Source organism: Crotalus tigris, unplaced genomic scaffold (genome assembly GCF_016545835.1).
Source record: "Crotalus tigris isolate CLP2741 ecotype Arizona unplaced genomic scaffold, ASM1654583v1 scf7180000024445.887990, whole genome shotgun sequence".
NCBI classification, from domain to species: Eukaryota; Metazoa; Chordata; class Lepidosauria; order Squamata; family Viperidae; genus Crotalus; species Crotalus tigris.
Genome location: NW_024100614.1, coordinates 700642 through 717500, shown reverse-complemented (window position 1 = coordinate 717500; position 16859 = coordinate 700642). Strand labels below are relative to the sequence as shown.

Genomic DNA, 16859 nt, shown 5'->3' with positions numbered 1-16859 from the left:
CTTTTTAAAAACCTCCAGTGATGGAGCGCCCACGATTTCTCGAGGCAAGCTATTCCACTGGTTATGATCCATTCTACTTTCTTTCAACATACCCACTCATCCTCCTATATTTGTTTTGTGATTCAATACCTGTTTATTTCATCTATATCACCAAGCCATCTCAACATTTCTTCTCTATATTGGTCACTCACTTTTGTATACTATGCACATTCATTCATCTCCTCTTCTTTTTTGAATCCCTACCTTTTTTATTTCGATACTTTTCAAGTACACAATCCCACCACATTCAATCTATTTTTGTCTTTCTCCTCACATGCTCATCGTTCATTTCCAATGCTTATACACAATCATTTTTGTTTCTTCTAATGAACTTTTATTCCTCATAATAGATCGCATAAGACCCAGTTCTTTTCTACAAGCATTTGCTTCTACATTTTCCATCTTCTTTACCGTTAGTCAACATCCAAGTAAAGGGCATAAATTCACTTGCTTGCTCTAATATTTAAAGGTAAATGCAAGCATTCAGTCTGCTTTTTTTCTTCCAAACACAACTACCTTGATACATTTTCTTTCTATTCATTTTCCTTGCATGAAACAGTCTATCTAAAATTCTCTAAAAATAATTTGTGCTTTCAGTCAACATCACAACTTATTCTGCATACAAAAGACACATCATCAGCCTACATATTCTAAACAATCAAAGGGAAAGCACTTATTTACATCTTTCACCCTAATCAGTGTTGAGCCAGGGTACGCATATAAATAATTCTTGTACATAGTTTATTTCTATTGTATAATATCTTATTACATTCCACAACCAACCTTCAGTTTTATATGGCACAAAACATTCCATTATTAAAGCCTACTCATACATATCATACTTTTTTAAAATCAGCATATATACAATAAGCTCTCCTACATTCATTCATTTCACAGTAAGCTGTTAAAGAGGAAAAATCTGGATTGCATCTGCCAACTTACTACGTAACTGCCATTTACTTTTCAAATATTGCTCACTATCATAATTATATATCATTTTAATCAGACTTTTTCCAAACTCCTTCCAAAATACATTTCCTAAAAATATCTCTACAGTTTTTATTTTATTGCTTGTTACTTTAACACTGGTATAAAGAATATCTTATATTTTATGCAATTGTGGACTAACTAAACATTTATAAAATTAAGAGACTATTCCCCAAAATATTTTCTCCTTTTTATCTTTAAGAGCCGGCAGGTTCATATTTGGGGGAAAGCAAGATTATTATATTGCCCTTCCAATTTTTGCCATTTTTAAGTGCTTTTTTAAATTAAATTTTGTCCTAAAACTTTAAACCAAAATTAACTATTTATCACTTAACTCATATATTCCATGTCATTACAATAATTCTGACTACAAGCTTCCTGTTCCAAAATATGATTATTTAGCTACCAAGGATGAATGGATCTTCAGTTCAATAAAGCCTGTTTTTAGATATTCTTTTATTCTTGAGCTGATTGTGTCATTCAGTTATCGTTCTTGCTATTGTACTTGTTATTGACCAATCCACTCTTGCCTGATTTATGAATGTATTCAAACAGCTATCTGTACTGTAATTTTAATACATCAATGACAATTTCCAGTCACAAATTTATTCTAGTGTTGTCATTTGGAGGCAGAAAGCAATGCAGCAATGAACACTCACCAGGTGAGTCTGTGAACCGGGTCTGGCCCAAGAATGTGGGGAAAGTGCACTGGATGTCTTGTAGACATCTGCAGACTACTAATGACTTTTGAATCACACTTTCAGTGTCACTGCTATAGAACAATAATGGCATTCTTCCAGTCATGAGAAACAAACACTATCTTCACATATATATTAACTAAATCTCATAGCAACTCCAAATGCTATATTTCAACATTTCTCACTTATACCATCAACACATGCAGCCTTTCCATTTCTCAACATTCTCACAATATTTATGACTTTCTTTTTATCATTTCTTTTTGGGGGTTTGTTTAAATTGCACTTTTCAACGTATCACTGATTTTCCCATAGGTATCTATGAAATAACCCTTTCCTTACTTCAGTTTTATCCCACATTATTTTACCACATTTATTTTTAATTCTATTCAGTCCGCTGGAGGTCTCTTGTTTAACCCTCTTCACTAATTTTCAAAGCAATTATTTAAGACCCTGAAGATCACACTGTCTTTTTTGTTGTTGTTGCTTCTTTCAATCTTACCCATTCCTTGTTCTTTGACAATATTCTTTCCAACAATATTTTTCTATTCATACATATTATACAATCTTCATTTCTGCAGCAAATTCTTATGTATTTTTTTTCATCCCAATTTCTTACACATAAATTCACAAAGAACTTTGTAAATTTCACAAGAACTTGAAAGAACTTTGTTTAACAAGGAACTTCACAAAGAATATTTTGCTAGCAAAATTTCACTCACTTCTGTAGCATTTGGTAATGTAATTCTTTTTTTTTTTTTTTTTTTTATTAAAAGTTTTATAAATTTTACAAGAAAAACAAGAACAATACAGAACAAAAAACAACATATACAAAAGAAAAAAAAATTAAACAATACATATAAAAAAAAAAAAACCCCACCCCACACCCCTCCCAAAAACCCTCCCTTCCCCCCCCCTGAGCTTCCCAGAGCAGAATATAGGCTTAAGAAATAATAAAAAAAAAATAAAAATTAAATTAAAAACTTTATATTTATATATATAAAAAAGATATCTATAATATATATAAAAATAAAACTTATGAAAAAGCTATATGATATTTTTGTATACCCAATCTAAATTGTATAAATTTTATCCATTTGTCCCAGATAGCAAAAAACTTCTCTTGCGTTTGTTGCTTTAAGAAAGCCGAAATCTTTGCCATTTCCGCCAGATAAGCTACTTTAAAAAACCATTCCTGCAATGTAGGCAAAGATTCCTTCTTCCAATATTGTCCAACTAACAGCCTCGCGGCTGTGATCAAATTTAACATCAATACAACCTCCTTTGTATCACAATCTGTAACAATACCTAACAAAAATAATTGCGGAGTAAATTTTACCCTCCTTCTAAAAATTCTCTGGATATTCCACCATATTTTGATCCAAAATGCTTTTATCTCTCTGCATGACCACCAAATATGATAATAGGAAGCCTCCTTATAACCACATCTCCAGCATTTAGGTTGCACGTCAGGGTACATGTAAGACATTTTTTGTGGATCAAGGTGCCATCTATAAAACATTTTATAAAAATTCTCCCTTAAATTCTGTGCTTGAGTAAATTTGACATTTCTCACCCAAATAGTTTCCCAGGTGTCCAATGAAACTGGCTCACCAAAGTTCTGCGCCCATCTAATCATACAATCTTTAATTAGTTCCGTTTCTGAGTCCAATTCAACTAAAACCCCATAAATTCTCTTAATGTGGGTTTGTCTTTGATCCTTCAGTTGCTTAATAAGATTTTCATCTTCTCTAAGAAAACCCACCTTACAATCCATCTTCCATCTATCTAGTAGTTGCCTATATTGGAACCAAGAATAAGTAAAATTTTCTTGTGCTAATTCTTCCCGTGATTTTAATTGCCAGTTTTGTCCATCCCATTTAAGTAACTGTCTATAAGACACCATATCCATTTTAACCCCTCTTTTTATTCCTTCTATCGCATGCCAAGGTATAGCCCATAATGGTACTTTAAAATCACTTTTATAATATTTTCTCCAGATCCTAAGTAAAGAAATTCTTAAAATATGAGATTTAAAAGCCCAATCTATTTTTTTATTAAATATTAAATAGGCATGCCACCCATAAAGTAAATCCCATCCCTCTAGATAAAGTATCTCAGAATTTGTCAAATTTACCCAGTCACTAATTAATGTTAAAACCACCGCATCATAATATAATTTCAAATTTGGTACCTTGAGTCCACCCCTCTCACGGAAGTCTTGCATAATTTTGAACTTAACCCTTGGTTTTTTCCCTGCCCAAATAAATTTATTGAGACCCTTCTGCCACTCATTTAAATTAATCTCATTTTTCAAAATTGGTAACATTTGAAACAAAAAAAGAAACTTGGGTAGAATATTCATTTTTATCACTGCAATTCTTCCCATGAGGGATAATTGCAGCTTTTCCCAATTCTTCAAGTCTTTCTGTACCCCGACCCACAACCTTTCATAATTATTTTTAAATAATTTTGCATTAGAAACAGACAGCATCACCCCCAAATATTTTACCTTATTAACAATCTCAAAACCCGTCGAGTTAACCAAAATCTGCTTCTCCTGACTCGACATATTTTTAGGTAAAATTTTAGTCTTATTTACATTAATCTTAAAACCCGAGACCAAACCATAATGGTGAATCAACTGTAATAAGTTTACTACAGAATAATCAGGTTGCGACAAAGTAACAACCAAGTCATCCGCAAAAGCTCTCAACTTATATTCTTTTTTATTAACATATATTCCTTTAATTTCCTGAGACTCTCGAATTTTGATCAATAATATTTCCAATGTTAAAACAAACAACAATGGCGATAAAGGACACCCCTGTCTAGTACCTTTCTCTATTGTGAAAACCTCCGACAAACCTCCATTAACAATAAGTTGTGCTGTTTGTTTTTGATATATTACCTTAAGGGCTTGTAATATGTTTTCACCAAAATTCATTTCTTCCATTACTCTTAGCATAAAATGCCAATTCAGTTGGTCAAATGCTTTTTCAGCATCTAAAAATATGAGCCCTGCAGGAACTTGGTTGTTCTTATCTAAGTATTCTAATAAATTAATAATTTGTCTAACATTGTTTTTCATATACCTTCCTGTTATAAACCCTGATTGATCTTTATGCACAAGATGATGCACCACCCTCATAAGCCTATTTACCAAAATTTTTACAAATATCTTATAATCCACGTTTAAAAGAGATATAGGCCTATAATTTTTTGGTAAAGTAAGATCTTGATCCTCCTTTGGAATCAATGATATAAAAGCACTACGCCATGAAGGAGGAATCTCTAAACCCTGTAAGATACCATTAAAAAGATCATTTAATGGTTGAATCATCTCCTCCATTAAAGCTTTATAATAAACAGCTGTTAACCCATCCGTACCCGGTGCTTTCCCTAATTTCAATTGTTGAATTGCTGAGGCAATTTCCTCCTTAGTAATTAAACCATTAATTTCATATTTCTGATCCTCAGTCAGTTTAGGAAAACTTGCCTCAGCTAAATATTTATTTATATCTAACAGTTGTACATTAGTAGATTTGTATAGGTTTTGATAATAATCCAAAAAAGATTTTTTAATTAATTCCTTCTGAGAAACTAGTTTACCCTTATAATTTATTTTCTCTATTATTCTCTGTCTCTGTTTCTTTCTTAATTGATAAGCCAACCATCTCCCCGGCTTATTAGCATTACAAAATGTATTTTGTTTCATAAATAATAAATTGGTTGCAGCTTGATCTGCTATCAACATATTAAATTGTGACCTTAATAACTTTACAGATTCTTTAGTACTTTCATCAGAAGGATTTAGAATCAAAGCCCTTTCTTTTAGTTTAATTTCATCTTCAAGTTCTCTACGTTTCTGAATCTGATTTCGCTTATAAAAATTATTCATTTTTATCAAAACACCGCGCATAAATGCTTTACCTGCATCCCATACCATTGACATTGAAGTCCCCTTGTACATATTCAAAGCAAAATAGTCCTTTAAACACTCCTTTAGTTTTTGAACATTCTTCTCTTGTCTAAACAAATTTTCATTAACTCTCCAGGATCTTCTTTCCTCTTTCTCTTGAATCAACTCCATCCAAACTGGACTATGATCCGTCAGTGATCTAGGAAAAATCTTTACATTCTTTACTTTATTATACAAATCCGTGGTAATCAAGAAAAAGTCAATTCTTGAAAAAGATTGGTGTCTGTCAGAAAAAAAAGTAAAGTCTCTCTCCTCTTGATTACGTTCCCGCCAATAGTCCCTTAATTCCCAGTCTTCTTTCATATCAAAAAAGGCTTTAGGTAGCCTTGCTTGTTTAAGAAAAGGAGAGGAACCTTTCTTATCCCTTTGTGTGTCTAAGACACCATTCCAATCACCCATTAATACCACTGATCTATAATCAAGCAAAGTTATTTTTTGGTGTAACTGTTTATAAAATTGTTCCTGTTGTTGATTTGGAGCATAAAGTCCAACTATAAGTACTTTCTTACCATAAATACCAAGTTCAATCATCACATATCTCCCCTGGGGATCTGATTCTACCAGACAAGCTGGCAGGTTTTGTTTGACATATATAACAACTCCCCCTTTCTTCCCAGGTGCAGGAGATATAAAATGAGATCCCAAACGAGCATTAACTAAATATTTCTGATCTTTAAGTAGAATATGAGTTTCCTGTAAACAAATAACATCATTGGTATGTTGCTTCAAATAATAAAAGATTTTTTTCCGTTTCTGAGGAGAATTCAATCCATTAACATTCCAGGTCAAAAACTTTGCCATCTCCCTTGGCACGCAGCCTGGAGAAGACACCATCAAACTCTGACAGAGCTGCGTGTGTTGCATAACTCTTGGGTCTTGCTCCTCCCACCGGCGGTGATGCACTTCCAGGAGAATTCTCTTTGGGCTCTTTTTTACGTTGCTCTTTCTCTTTACGCTTATAGCTGCACGAGTCATCCTCTGCTCTTTAGCCTCCGTTTGGCGTTGCTTTGCCACTTCTATCATCCCTGCGGAAACCAAATCTAGTGCCTCAGATTGCTGCTCAGGTTCCTTAGCACTCAAAGATTTCCGACCAGATGAAGTTGAGCCTGCACTCAGGACCGAAGTATAGAAATCTCTAGCTTTGTCAACTGTGTTCAATCTGTAACGTGTCCCAGCATGGCTCAAAACGATACCCATCGGAATTTCCCATCTGAATGGCATCGATCTAGCTTTAAGCTCATTGGTTAAAAAAGCAAAGTCTTTCCTACTTCTTAAAATTTTAGATGGGATTTCCTTTAGAATGATGACATCTTGGGCGGCAATCTGAAATCTTTTGTTGTAAAAAGCTTGTATAATCTCATTCCGCAGGGACTTCTTTGTAAAGTAAATCACCACATCTCTGGGCAAATTCTTCTGCTTAGCAATCCAGGAGTTGAGTCTATAAATTTTTTCTACTTCTCTCTGTAATTCTCCTTTATCCATATCCAAAGCCAGCGCCAGATCACTAAGAACCACCTCCATCAAATCTTGATTCATATCTTCCTTGAGGCCTCTAATCCTCAGAGCATACTCCATCTGTCTGTACTGAAACATCAAAATATCTTCTTGTGAGGAGTCCACCTTCCTTTCCACGTCTTGAATTTTGTCATCTAAAGAGTCAACTTTGTCTTCCACTTCCTCAAGCCTTGCATCGAGCTTAACCACCACAGTAGCCAAACCTGAAACAGCTGCCAGTATATCTTGTCGTAATTCATTATTATTTTCTTGCAATTTAGACTTTATCCCCGTTATCTCTTCTTTGAGATCAGATTTAATTTCTGATTTAATCTGTGAAACAAATTGAGTCATTTCCTCTCTCATTTGAACTACAATCTCTCCCATTATGCCTCTAACCTCTTGTACTGAAAGTCCAGGTAGAGGAGGGGAGGGTGGTGGCTGAGCCGGTGGTGCATGTTTAGATTGTTGTTGTAGCTGTGCAGTGGAAGTTATAGGAGAAGAAATAACCTTGGGTATTGAGGAAGGCTGCTGCCTCTTTGAAGCCATTTTAAAAAGCACAATTGTCACTTCCCTTTCCCCTCCAGCCAAAAAGGGAGGAGGAAAAAAAGAAAAAAAGAATTTTTAAAAAGAGACAAACTATAATCATTAAAAGTCCAGAATAAATCCCAAGAATAAGTAGTAAAAGAGCAAACAATTCAAAAGAAAAAATTCTAAGCCAAAAGCAAAAGCAAAAGCAAAAAACAATCCTTAAAAAGGGAAAGTAAAACAAAAGAGAAAGGAAAAAAAAACTCCGACACTTTCAAAACGCCATCTTAAGTCCTTTCACTAGTATAACAAAGAAAAGGAGGAAAAATAGTAAAAATCAAAAGATAAAAAAAAATAAACACCTAAAATATAACAAAAAATCCTTTAAACTGCTCCGTCCGTTTAAAAATTACTCACCAAAATGCTGTAAACACGGAGATAGAAGCGGCGGTTTCTTTTGCTTCCAAGGAAGCAAAAACAGCTGGGAGGCGGAGATCAGCAAGAGCTCCGAGGGAACACTCCTTTCACCCCCTCTAGAAATAAATCCAGAGGGGGTTCAGGGGTTCTACCTCTACTCTTGCGTTCTCTATCCCTTCCCTTTGCCCGGGAAGGGATTTCCGAGCCGCGGGCCAGCTGATGCGCGCTGCGCTCCGCAGCTCTGACACTTCCCCAGCTGGACGGCTAAAAGCTAGCCGCCATCGCCGTCGCCTCCCACCGGAAGCTCTCGTAATGTAATTCTTTTCATGCAGCTGCCATATACTTTTTCCTTCTATGCATTTTGTGTTCATTATACTGAAAGATTTATCTATCTTCTAAAACTTCATACATGACTTATCTTTCTTTTTCTACAGTCATTCCACCACTTATTTCTTTCACTTTCCTTTTCTTACATATGTTTACTATCCACTTTTACCAAATAATGGTCTGTCCCATATTTAGAAACTCTCATCTCCTTTGCATTCTTGGTGTTTCATTGGTTCTCTTGGTGTTTCATTGCAAATAGGCAAATTAGTAATACTTTTAGATTTATATTAAATTATTTACAATATGCAAAGTTAAATTTTGTATTAAATTCAAACAATATTTTTAATAAATACTCACCAGTCACCATTCTTATTCATTCTAGGATTTCTGGCCCAATCATTTTTATATACTCTTTCAGTCTGACCTATCTGGTTATGTCATCTAACAGAATTATTTTTCCTTTAAAATATTTTCCTTAAGCCAATTTTCCCAAAACCTATGATTCATCCATTTGTTATCACCATTCACTAGAGTGTAGCATGCAATTATAACCAACTTAGAGGTATGCACAAGACAGTAAATATATTTTGTTCCATATCTTAAATACCAATAGTAATAGCACTTAGACTTATAGTACTTTACAGATTTCTCTAAGTGGTTTAAAGAGTCAGCATATTGCTCCCAACAATCTGAATCCTCATTTTACTGACCTCGGAAGAATGGAAGGTTGAGTCAACCTTGAGCGGGTCAGAATCAAACTCCTTGCATTGAGCTGAGTTAGCCTGCAATACTTCATTCTAACCACTGCACCACCATGGCTCTTAAAGACACTATGGCTCAGAAATTAAGTTGGTTTCCCTTTTTCCTTTATGCTCTTTCCTGCCAGCTCAGCTACTGATCTTCCCAGATCAACAGAATTTCTGGGTCAACACAGGAATATAACAATGTTTGGATCTGGGAAAACCTGTCTGTTCTGTGCATAGAGTAATGCATGCATACATTAATGTATACACCTTATCACTAACATACGCAATCCTACTGGTTCCTACACTACCATCTAAATAATAACCAATTGGTTTTCCCTGTAATATAGTTTAACTCTCATGCATATTTCATTTTCATTTCCATGAATATATTCATCAATTCCACTCTGTAAGATCAAACCTATTCAATCTACTACATCCTTCTCCTTTCTCTTAGAAACACACTTTAGTTTCATTCATTCCATTCAATACTTCATCCTTTTTACTCTTTATTCAAAAATTTTACTATGTCACAAATGCTAACAGTCTCTCTCTCCACCTCATTTCTTTCTTTCCTTTCTACCCATTTTCCCTCCCTTCCTTCCTTCCTTTTTGTCCACATATACTAGTTCTCTCTTTTTTCTGTTCTTAGTCTAATTATCAACTGTCTTTTTCCTCACCACTAAGTTCTCATAGTTGCACAAAGTTGTAACCACTGCAGCGCACCAGTCGGCCATGGTCATGTGATCATAATTTCCCACCCTTCTTGCCAGCTTCCCAAAATTAAAGTAAATGGGGAAGCCAACAGGAAAATGAAAATGACTCCTATTCCCACTGCCTTTTATGCCCACCCATGATCATTCTGTCTATCTGTTTAGATAACTAAATATCTCTGAAAGGATGACCCAATTGCCTAATAATATAACTTTAAAAATGTGAATTTGAGAAAACATTTTAGCATTTCTGGAAGAAACTATGAAATTGATATGAAAAGAAAGTGCTGCTTTGTTTTTATAACTTCATGAAAGATAAATAGAAAACACTGTAAAGCATATATAACATCAAGTAGATAATATTTCTATGTTGTTCAAAGGTAGAAATCATTCTATCATTTTGTTCTTCTCCATGCCTATTCCCTCCACACAATTTCTGAAGACGAAAACAATACACCCTTACCATGTATTCCATATTGGAAGCTTGTGGATAAACTTGACCCCGTAATTTATTATGAATATCCAAAATACTTCGCATATCATTGTCAGTGATAGCTCTTTTTCCTCTTTGCTTTGCAATCCACCATTCACCATCTTCATCCATGTATTTTTCCAGCATGTCCTCAAATACTGTTGTATTGGGAAGCACCATAGTAGAAACTGCTTGAGCTATGACAAGCAAAGCAGTTACTCTAAACCATTCTTCACTGTTCATGATGAACGATGTCAAAACTCTTCTTGAGTTAATTCCAAACCAAAGGCGTCTTTCAGATCTGTTGGCTAAAATGGCAAAAGAGAGTCAAGCTATTTTGCAGCAGTGAAAGTACAGCTGTTTCAGCATCATAACCAAAGAGGAAAGAGACCATATTTGCATTGATTCTGAATGGCAATATCTTCATCTCCATTCACTAGCATTATGTTGGACTACTTAAATGCATAACTGTGGCTCTATTTGACAGAAACCAATATTTCCTACGAAAGCACTTAGAAAAGAAAAAAACTATATAATTAACTGACAATTATACTGTCTTCCAAGGATCTCTTCTGAATAAGTTTTATAACTTAAAATTAACTATGAATTTAAAGCATAAAAAGGAAAATACCTTATCTAAGGAGGTCTGCAGAAAAATATTTTTATAAAAAAAATAATCATTTTAGGTTGCAAGCCAAACACATTTATTTACAAAACATTACAGGTCATATTTCTACCTTTTAGTCAGTCAGAAGACATTTAAATTTGTGATAAACTCTCTAACTCAGTGGTTTCCAATCTGGTTAAATTATCCCAAATTTGGTTTTCTTTAATTAATGATACATGAACCCATTACTCAGCGACATTTAAATTGACTTAAATTTTTATCTACATTGGATAAAGAGGACTTTCTGATAAGAGGTTTTGGGAGTTTCATTGAGACACAAAAGTATATTTAACACTAATCTGAACTTTATGTAAATTTGAACGAAATCGTTCTATTTTTAGAACTAATATTTTCTGTATAACAACATTCATGAGTGTTTTCAAACCTTTAGTCACAATTCATATTCAAGGTGTTTGACAAAAATTACAAGCCACCCCCTTCCTTCCCCCCTCACCAAAAAAAATTACTTAGAGTTCTTTCTAAACTGTAGTAGAAAAGTAATAAGATTTGTTTTGTGTACCTGCAATAAAGAAGATTCAATTCTCTCAGAAATCAATGGAACCTACAACCATTTCATTAATAAATGGAAAGTGGACACAATCCTACAAACCGGTGAAAAATAAAAGAGGCAGGTTTTATGTACCTTTGACTAATGTCTTTTCCCTTGCCTTGCATAATCACATCCCTATTATAAGAAATTATAAGATACTTTTTTAAAATCGGTAGATTTCAACAACTCTGATAGAGGGATCAACGTCCCTCAATACCCACCCACCCCCAATTCTCTTTTATTCTCTATCTTGTTCGCAAGAGCCAACGAGTTCCTACTGCCTGGGACAATGACTCTTCTTTTCTGTTTCTGGGAACGACGCCGAACTCCAGGGAGGCCACCGGGTGGGAGAGAAGCTAAAAATTCACAAGCAGTTTCGCCCCTGGGTTCAAAGGACTGCTTTCTTTCACGGGGATGCAAACAGCCGGCAGAAAAAGAATCGCGCTGGAAATTGGGACTTTGGCCAGTGTGCGCACGCGCACGTTTGCAGCAAAGAAGGAAGCGTCTTACCTCGGGCCTCTTTCGAGAGCGGATCGCGGTGGAACTACACAGTTTTGAAGGTCGTTGAAGTTTGCAGCCAAGTCGTAGAAAAGGGCGGGCTACCTCCGGCTCTGCTAGGAGCCCTTAGGCGTCTGCTGCCAACTTGTGCGCTCCTAAGTTTGTGCCCAAGTGGCACTTCTCCGCAGTTCCGCAGTCGTTTATCCGCGCTTTGACTATGTGGTGTCTCTTAGTCTTCCTTCTCCCTCGACAGCACGGGAGAACTTCGCACCTCTAGGGTAGCCGGCTGCTGGGGAGCGGAGCGCCTCTCGCTGCCAGCCCTTTATCCCAAGCTCCGAGGCGCGCACACCCACCGTGACGCGCCCGGGCTCTTCACTCCTCCCCAGTACCCCAGGCGGGGAATGGTCTGTAACCAACCACCATCCTCATTTCTCCCTTCCCCCGTACGCCAGGGTGTTCGGTGAGAGGCTGGTCCAATGTCACTCAGAGTCTTCTCAGAGACAGGTCAGTGGGGAATTATTCAGGCTGAAAGGATGGAGGAGAATCTGAAGAGGTTTCAACCGAAATGTTATGGCACAGAAATGGAGCCAAGGTCACGTTGCACTTGATGCATAGTGTTGCTTCCCCGTGTGTTGATTATTGATTACATGTATAGTCTGATTTTACAGAACATACATCTTGCCCATCTTATACTCACAACAACCTACTCAGGTAGGTTAGACCGAGAATGTGACTAACTGAAAGCCACGTAATGATCTTCAAGATATGTTTGCAGGATTCTGTTATATTATTTATCTTTACAGTAAAATTAAATATAAAAATGTAATGATTTGCCCTGTGTCCCATTTAAACACTATGACATAATAACAATCCTTGGTTAAAGTCTACCTTAATATATGACATCTAATTTAGTAAATGACAATGTTATATTTTCCCATGTACATCGTTCCTATAGCAAATGCAATATAGTTTTGTTGGATGGTGAAAAACAATAATTAGTAAGTATGACCTATTGATTAATGAGTATGATGTCACTGACTTATGTATTAAAATTTATACATTACCCCTCACATAACAGAATACATCCCATGAAAAACAGAACACACAAACAATATTACCAGTATTATCACTCCCAGATCAACAATTGCAAACCCAAGGATTGACATCTTTACTAAAAATTCAACAGCTCACCTGAGCAATGTATAATTTTAAGTGCCTTGTGGAAGCACTATAGTGAAGGGCCAGGTTCATCTCTGACAGCAGAGGATTTCCAAAATGTTGGGATCACCATAGAGAAAGTCTGTCATCAGGTCCAGTTTCTTCAACTCTGTGGAGCTGGCATCCTAAGTATCTCTTCTCTTGATGAGTTCATAAGACAAGAAGAATGGGATGAAATGATTCTCAAGGTAACTCACACTGTGAGGTTCTTTATAGGTTTAAATGACCACTTCGAATTGGGTTAAGAAAGCTATTAGCAACCAGTACAATAACAAGCGTATATGGTATAATAGTTGTAATAGCTTCTTTTCCCAACAAACAAGCTGTTATATTCTGTACCTGCTATAGTTTCTGAGTTATTTGCATAAGCAGATCCACAAAGAATGTATTACAGTAGCCAAAACGTGGTAGGTGCATGAGTCATTATCACCAAGGCTTACCAATCCAAAAGAGTTGCAACTGTCTAAGTAGAAGGGCAAACATCTCTTAACTATAGCTTCTACCTACTGTTCTAACAGAGCTATGCGTCATCGACTTGCTAAATCAGGAAAGTGCTATCTCTGAGCAATATCTGGAATTGAATGTTTATGAACAAGTATTAATTCTACATTGTTTAGATTCAATTATAGTTTGAATCATTCATAACAATTGTTTTGTTGTCTCTGAAAATGGATTGACTTTCCCAACCATTATTGCTTAAGATTTTGTCATGCAATTAAAATTATTTCAGATTTTTAAAGCTATTTTCATTACTATCTAATAGTGATGGTAGTCAAAGATACTTGAAGTAATCTAAATATGAAATAGAATTATGAATCACCAAACCATTTATAGATCTACATTCATGTTTTTACATTTCAGTTCTACAAGTTTTTTTTCCTAGTCACCTTTCTTGTTCATTATTCCTCCTGCAAATTCCTTAGCTAGCTTGTATTTCTCTTTCTCTCTCCCTCTCCTCCCCCTCTCTCTCTCACACACACACACTATAGTTGCATTTGTTAGTCTTCCTAATTTTGCTTTTTATTTTGTTTCCATTTTATTTTGACCATATTGCATTTACTAGACAGAATCACTAATCAAAAATTGGAATGACAGTAGCAGGGAGCCATTGAATTGTTCTAGGAAAGAATTATTGGGAGCTTTTGCATTACTGGGCAAGTGGTCTGACCAAGTTACTAGAATCAAAAGATTTTGTACCATGAACTGAAAATTCCTACATTAATTTTCATTACTTTGGTTTGCTTCATCACACCTTAATCATCTCATTGGTCTGTAGGTTTCATTTCTTCTGATGGCCACATTAATAAAGTAAATGGCCACATTAATAAAGTAACTTAAAAATCATGTTCCAAATGGTATTAAATTTGATATATACTTTCCTGTTATAATGATGTAACTGCTGCAACTTGTATCCAATTCAGATTTTTAAAAGCCACAAAAATCTATAGATACTTTTTAGGCATTTTAACATGACAGGTAAAACAATTGTAAAGTTCTAGTTCTCATAACTTATTCTCAGGAATCAGAAATTAGTCACGAGGCAGGTGTCAATATTTATAGAATTGGCTCTCCCTGTACATATTTGTACATTTGCATTAAAAATAATATTAGTTTCTAATGTTGGCTTACCTTCTCCATGCTGTTCATTTTAAGATCCTTATTAATGTTATACATATAAAAAAGCTACCATATTATCTATGCACAGAAGCTTTATACTGTAAAATTAGAGAATTCTACTCCCCCCCCCCCACAGATGCTAAAGAGATCACTCACCTAATCACATAGGCAATAATATTCTTAATGGCCAGTTAGCAATCTGGATAAAAGATCTAACTTTTTGTGTTCACAAAAAGAGTTCTTTTAAAGAGTTCACAAAAAGAGTTCTTTTAAAGAGTTCACAAAAAGAGTTCTTTTAAAATTCAAAATTCCAAAGTTTAATAATGTTATCTTTTTAATTTAGAAAAGCAATTTCTTTTAATGTAGACTTGGCAGGAACATGATCAAAGTGCAGGGAACAAACTGTGCTAAGTAAATGACAGGTAGCTTAGGAAAAGGAAACATGGAGATTTAATGAAATGAACTATCTTATCAGAATGTATTCTTGTTTACTACTTTCTTGGAATATAGCTAATGCAGACTTGTTATACATACTTTTTCATCAGTTTTTCTGGGCTTTGATGAAGCTTGGAAAATATGATTAGTTTATACTTTCACAAAAGAAAAATACTAGAACAAGATTAGTGAGAATTCAAGAGGAATAAACAGAATGCAGACAAAGAGGGAATCTAATAGATAAGCAGGTAAAGATCAGAAATTGAGCACTGAGGATGAATAAAAAGGTGAGAACTAGCAAATCCTGTTATTGTATTCAACATAGAAGTATGCTGCTACAGACTTTGCTTGGAACTGAATTTAGCCATCTCAGTGCTGGCAGAAGCCATGCAAAATAAATATTTTTCTTTCCTGTGTAAAATGACCTCCACATTCTCAGTTGCATAGCAGCTTTTCCTTTTTTAGTGATGCCTTGAATGCCAATAAATTTACATGGATATAATTTCATTATGGAACAAGCACATTCCATGTAAATAGCTCAACATTACATTCAAGGCATTTTAAAGGTTTAAAGATACTGAAAATTTATCAGTCATACTTGAGAAATCAACAATGCTTTGGAAATCTATAGATTGAGAAAGAGTAAAGGTATAACATTATTTAGAATAATTGGGAAGAAACTGTTCTGTATTACATAATTAATTCAATAAAACATCACAAATGAACATACCTGTTTTCCATTTTTACTTTGTACATATTAAATCTGTTTTATTTAAATTAGTCAACTCTGTCTCTAGCTCTCTAGCTATAATTTATTTCTTACTTTCCAAAATTCCCACTTTTGTCATTGATTTGTTTTATATCTTCAGACATCTGTTTTACTGAGTTTTTCATTTTTTTAGGTTATTTCATCTCTATATGTCTTTCACCTATTTTTTTTTCAAAAACTAAATTTAGTCTCAAGTGACTAAGCCAATTTTCTGCCAAGTTAATTAACATTTTCTGAAATTACTCTAGAGTAGCCTTCTCCAAGGCTACTCTAATGACCCTTTTCTCCCCTTTTGAGTCACCATTATGTTAAGAGGCAGTGCTTTGTGTGGACAGTTAGAATCTTGCTGGCGCTGGAACCTCACAACCTCACAATTGCAATGCCTTTCCCTCCCTCAGAGGAGGGAGAGGGCCCTGGATGATGCTGTGGAAAAACCACTCTTTCTGGTGTGAAGTAGCTCACCCCCTGTGGCATACCTTGGGAAGCACATGAGTGTGAACCAAGCAGGATTAGCAGTTTTAAACAGCCATTATGTTACAATCCAAAAGTGAAAGTCTCAAACAAAGAAAAAAGGAAAGGCACATTTCCGCTTCTTCTTTTATCCTCCTGCACCTTTAATGCTGTAATCACATCCACATCTCTATGGTTCCAGTCAGACGCACAGTCTGCTCATGTTACTTGTAATTTCTGTTTTGTAAACCAAAC

At 35.2% G+C, this 16859-nt stretch overlaps 1 protein-coding gene across 6 annotated transcripts in view; it reads right to left on the bottom strand.

The window, feature by feature from the left end:
- Positions 1 to 16162, bottom strand: part of CRISPLD1 (cysteine rich secretory protein LCCL domain containing 1) — a 46624-nt gene extending 30462 nt beyond the window's left edge. For 2 of the 6 annotated variants that reach the window (XM_039332086.1, XM_039332092.1), the window contains exons 1-2: positions 12128 to 12638; positions 10392 to 10708 (exon numbers count right to left, since the gene is read on the bottom strand). In XM_039332086.1, coding sequence (XP_039188020.1) covers positions 10392 to 10643 — 252 coding nt within the window. In that variant the 5' untranslated portion in view covers positions 10644 to 10708; positions 12128 to 12638. The other 4 variants (XM_039332089.1, XM_039332091.1, XM_039332090.1 and 1 more) reach the window with 4 other exon arrangements.
- Between the last annotated feature and the right edge of the window lie 697 nt (positions 16163 to 16859).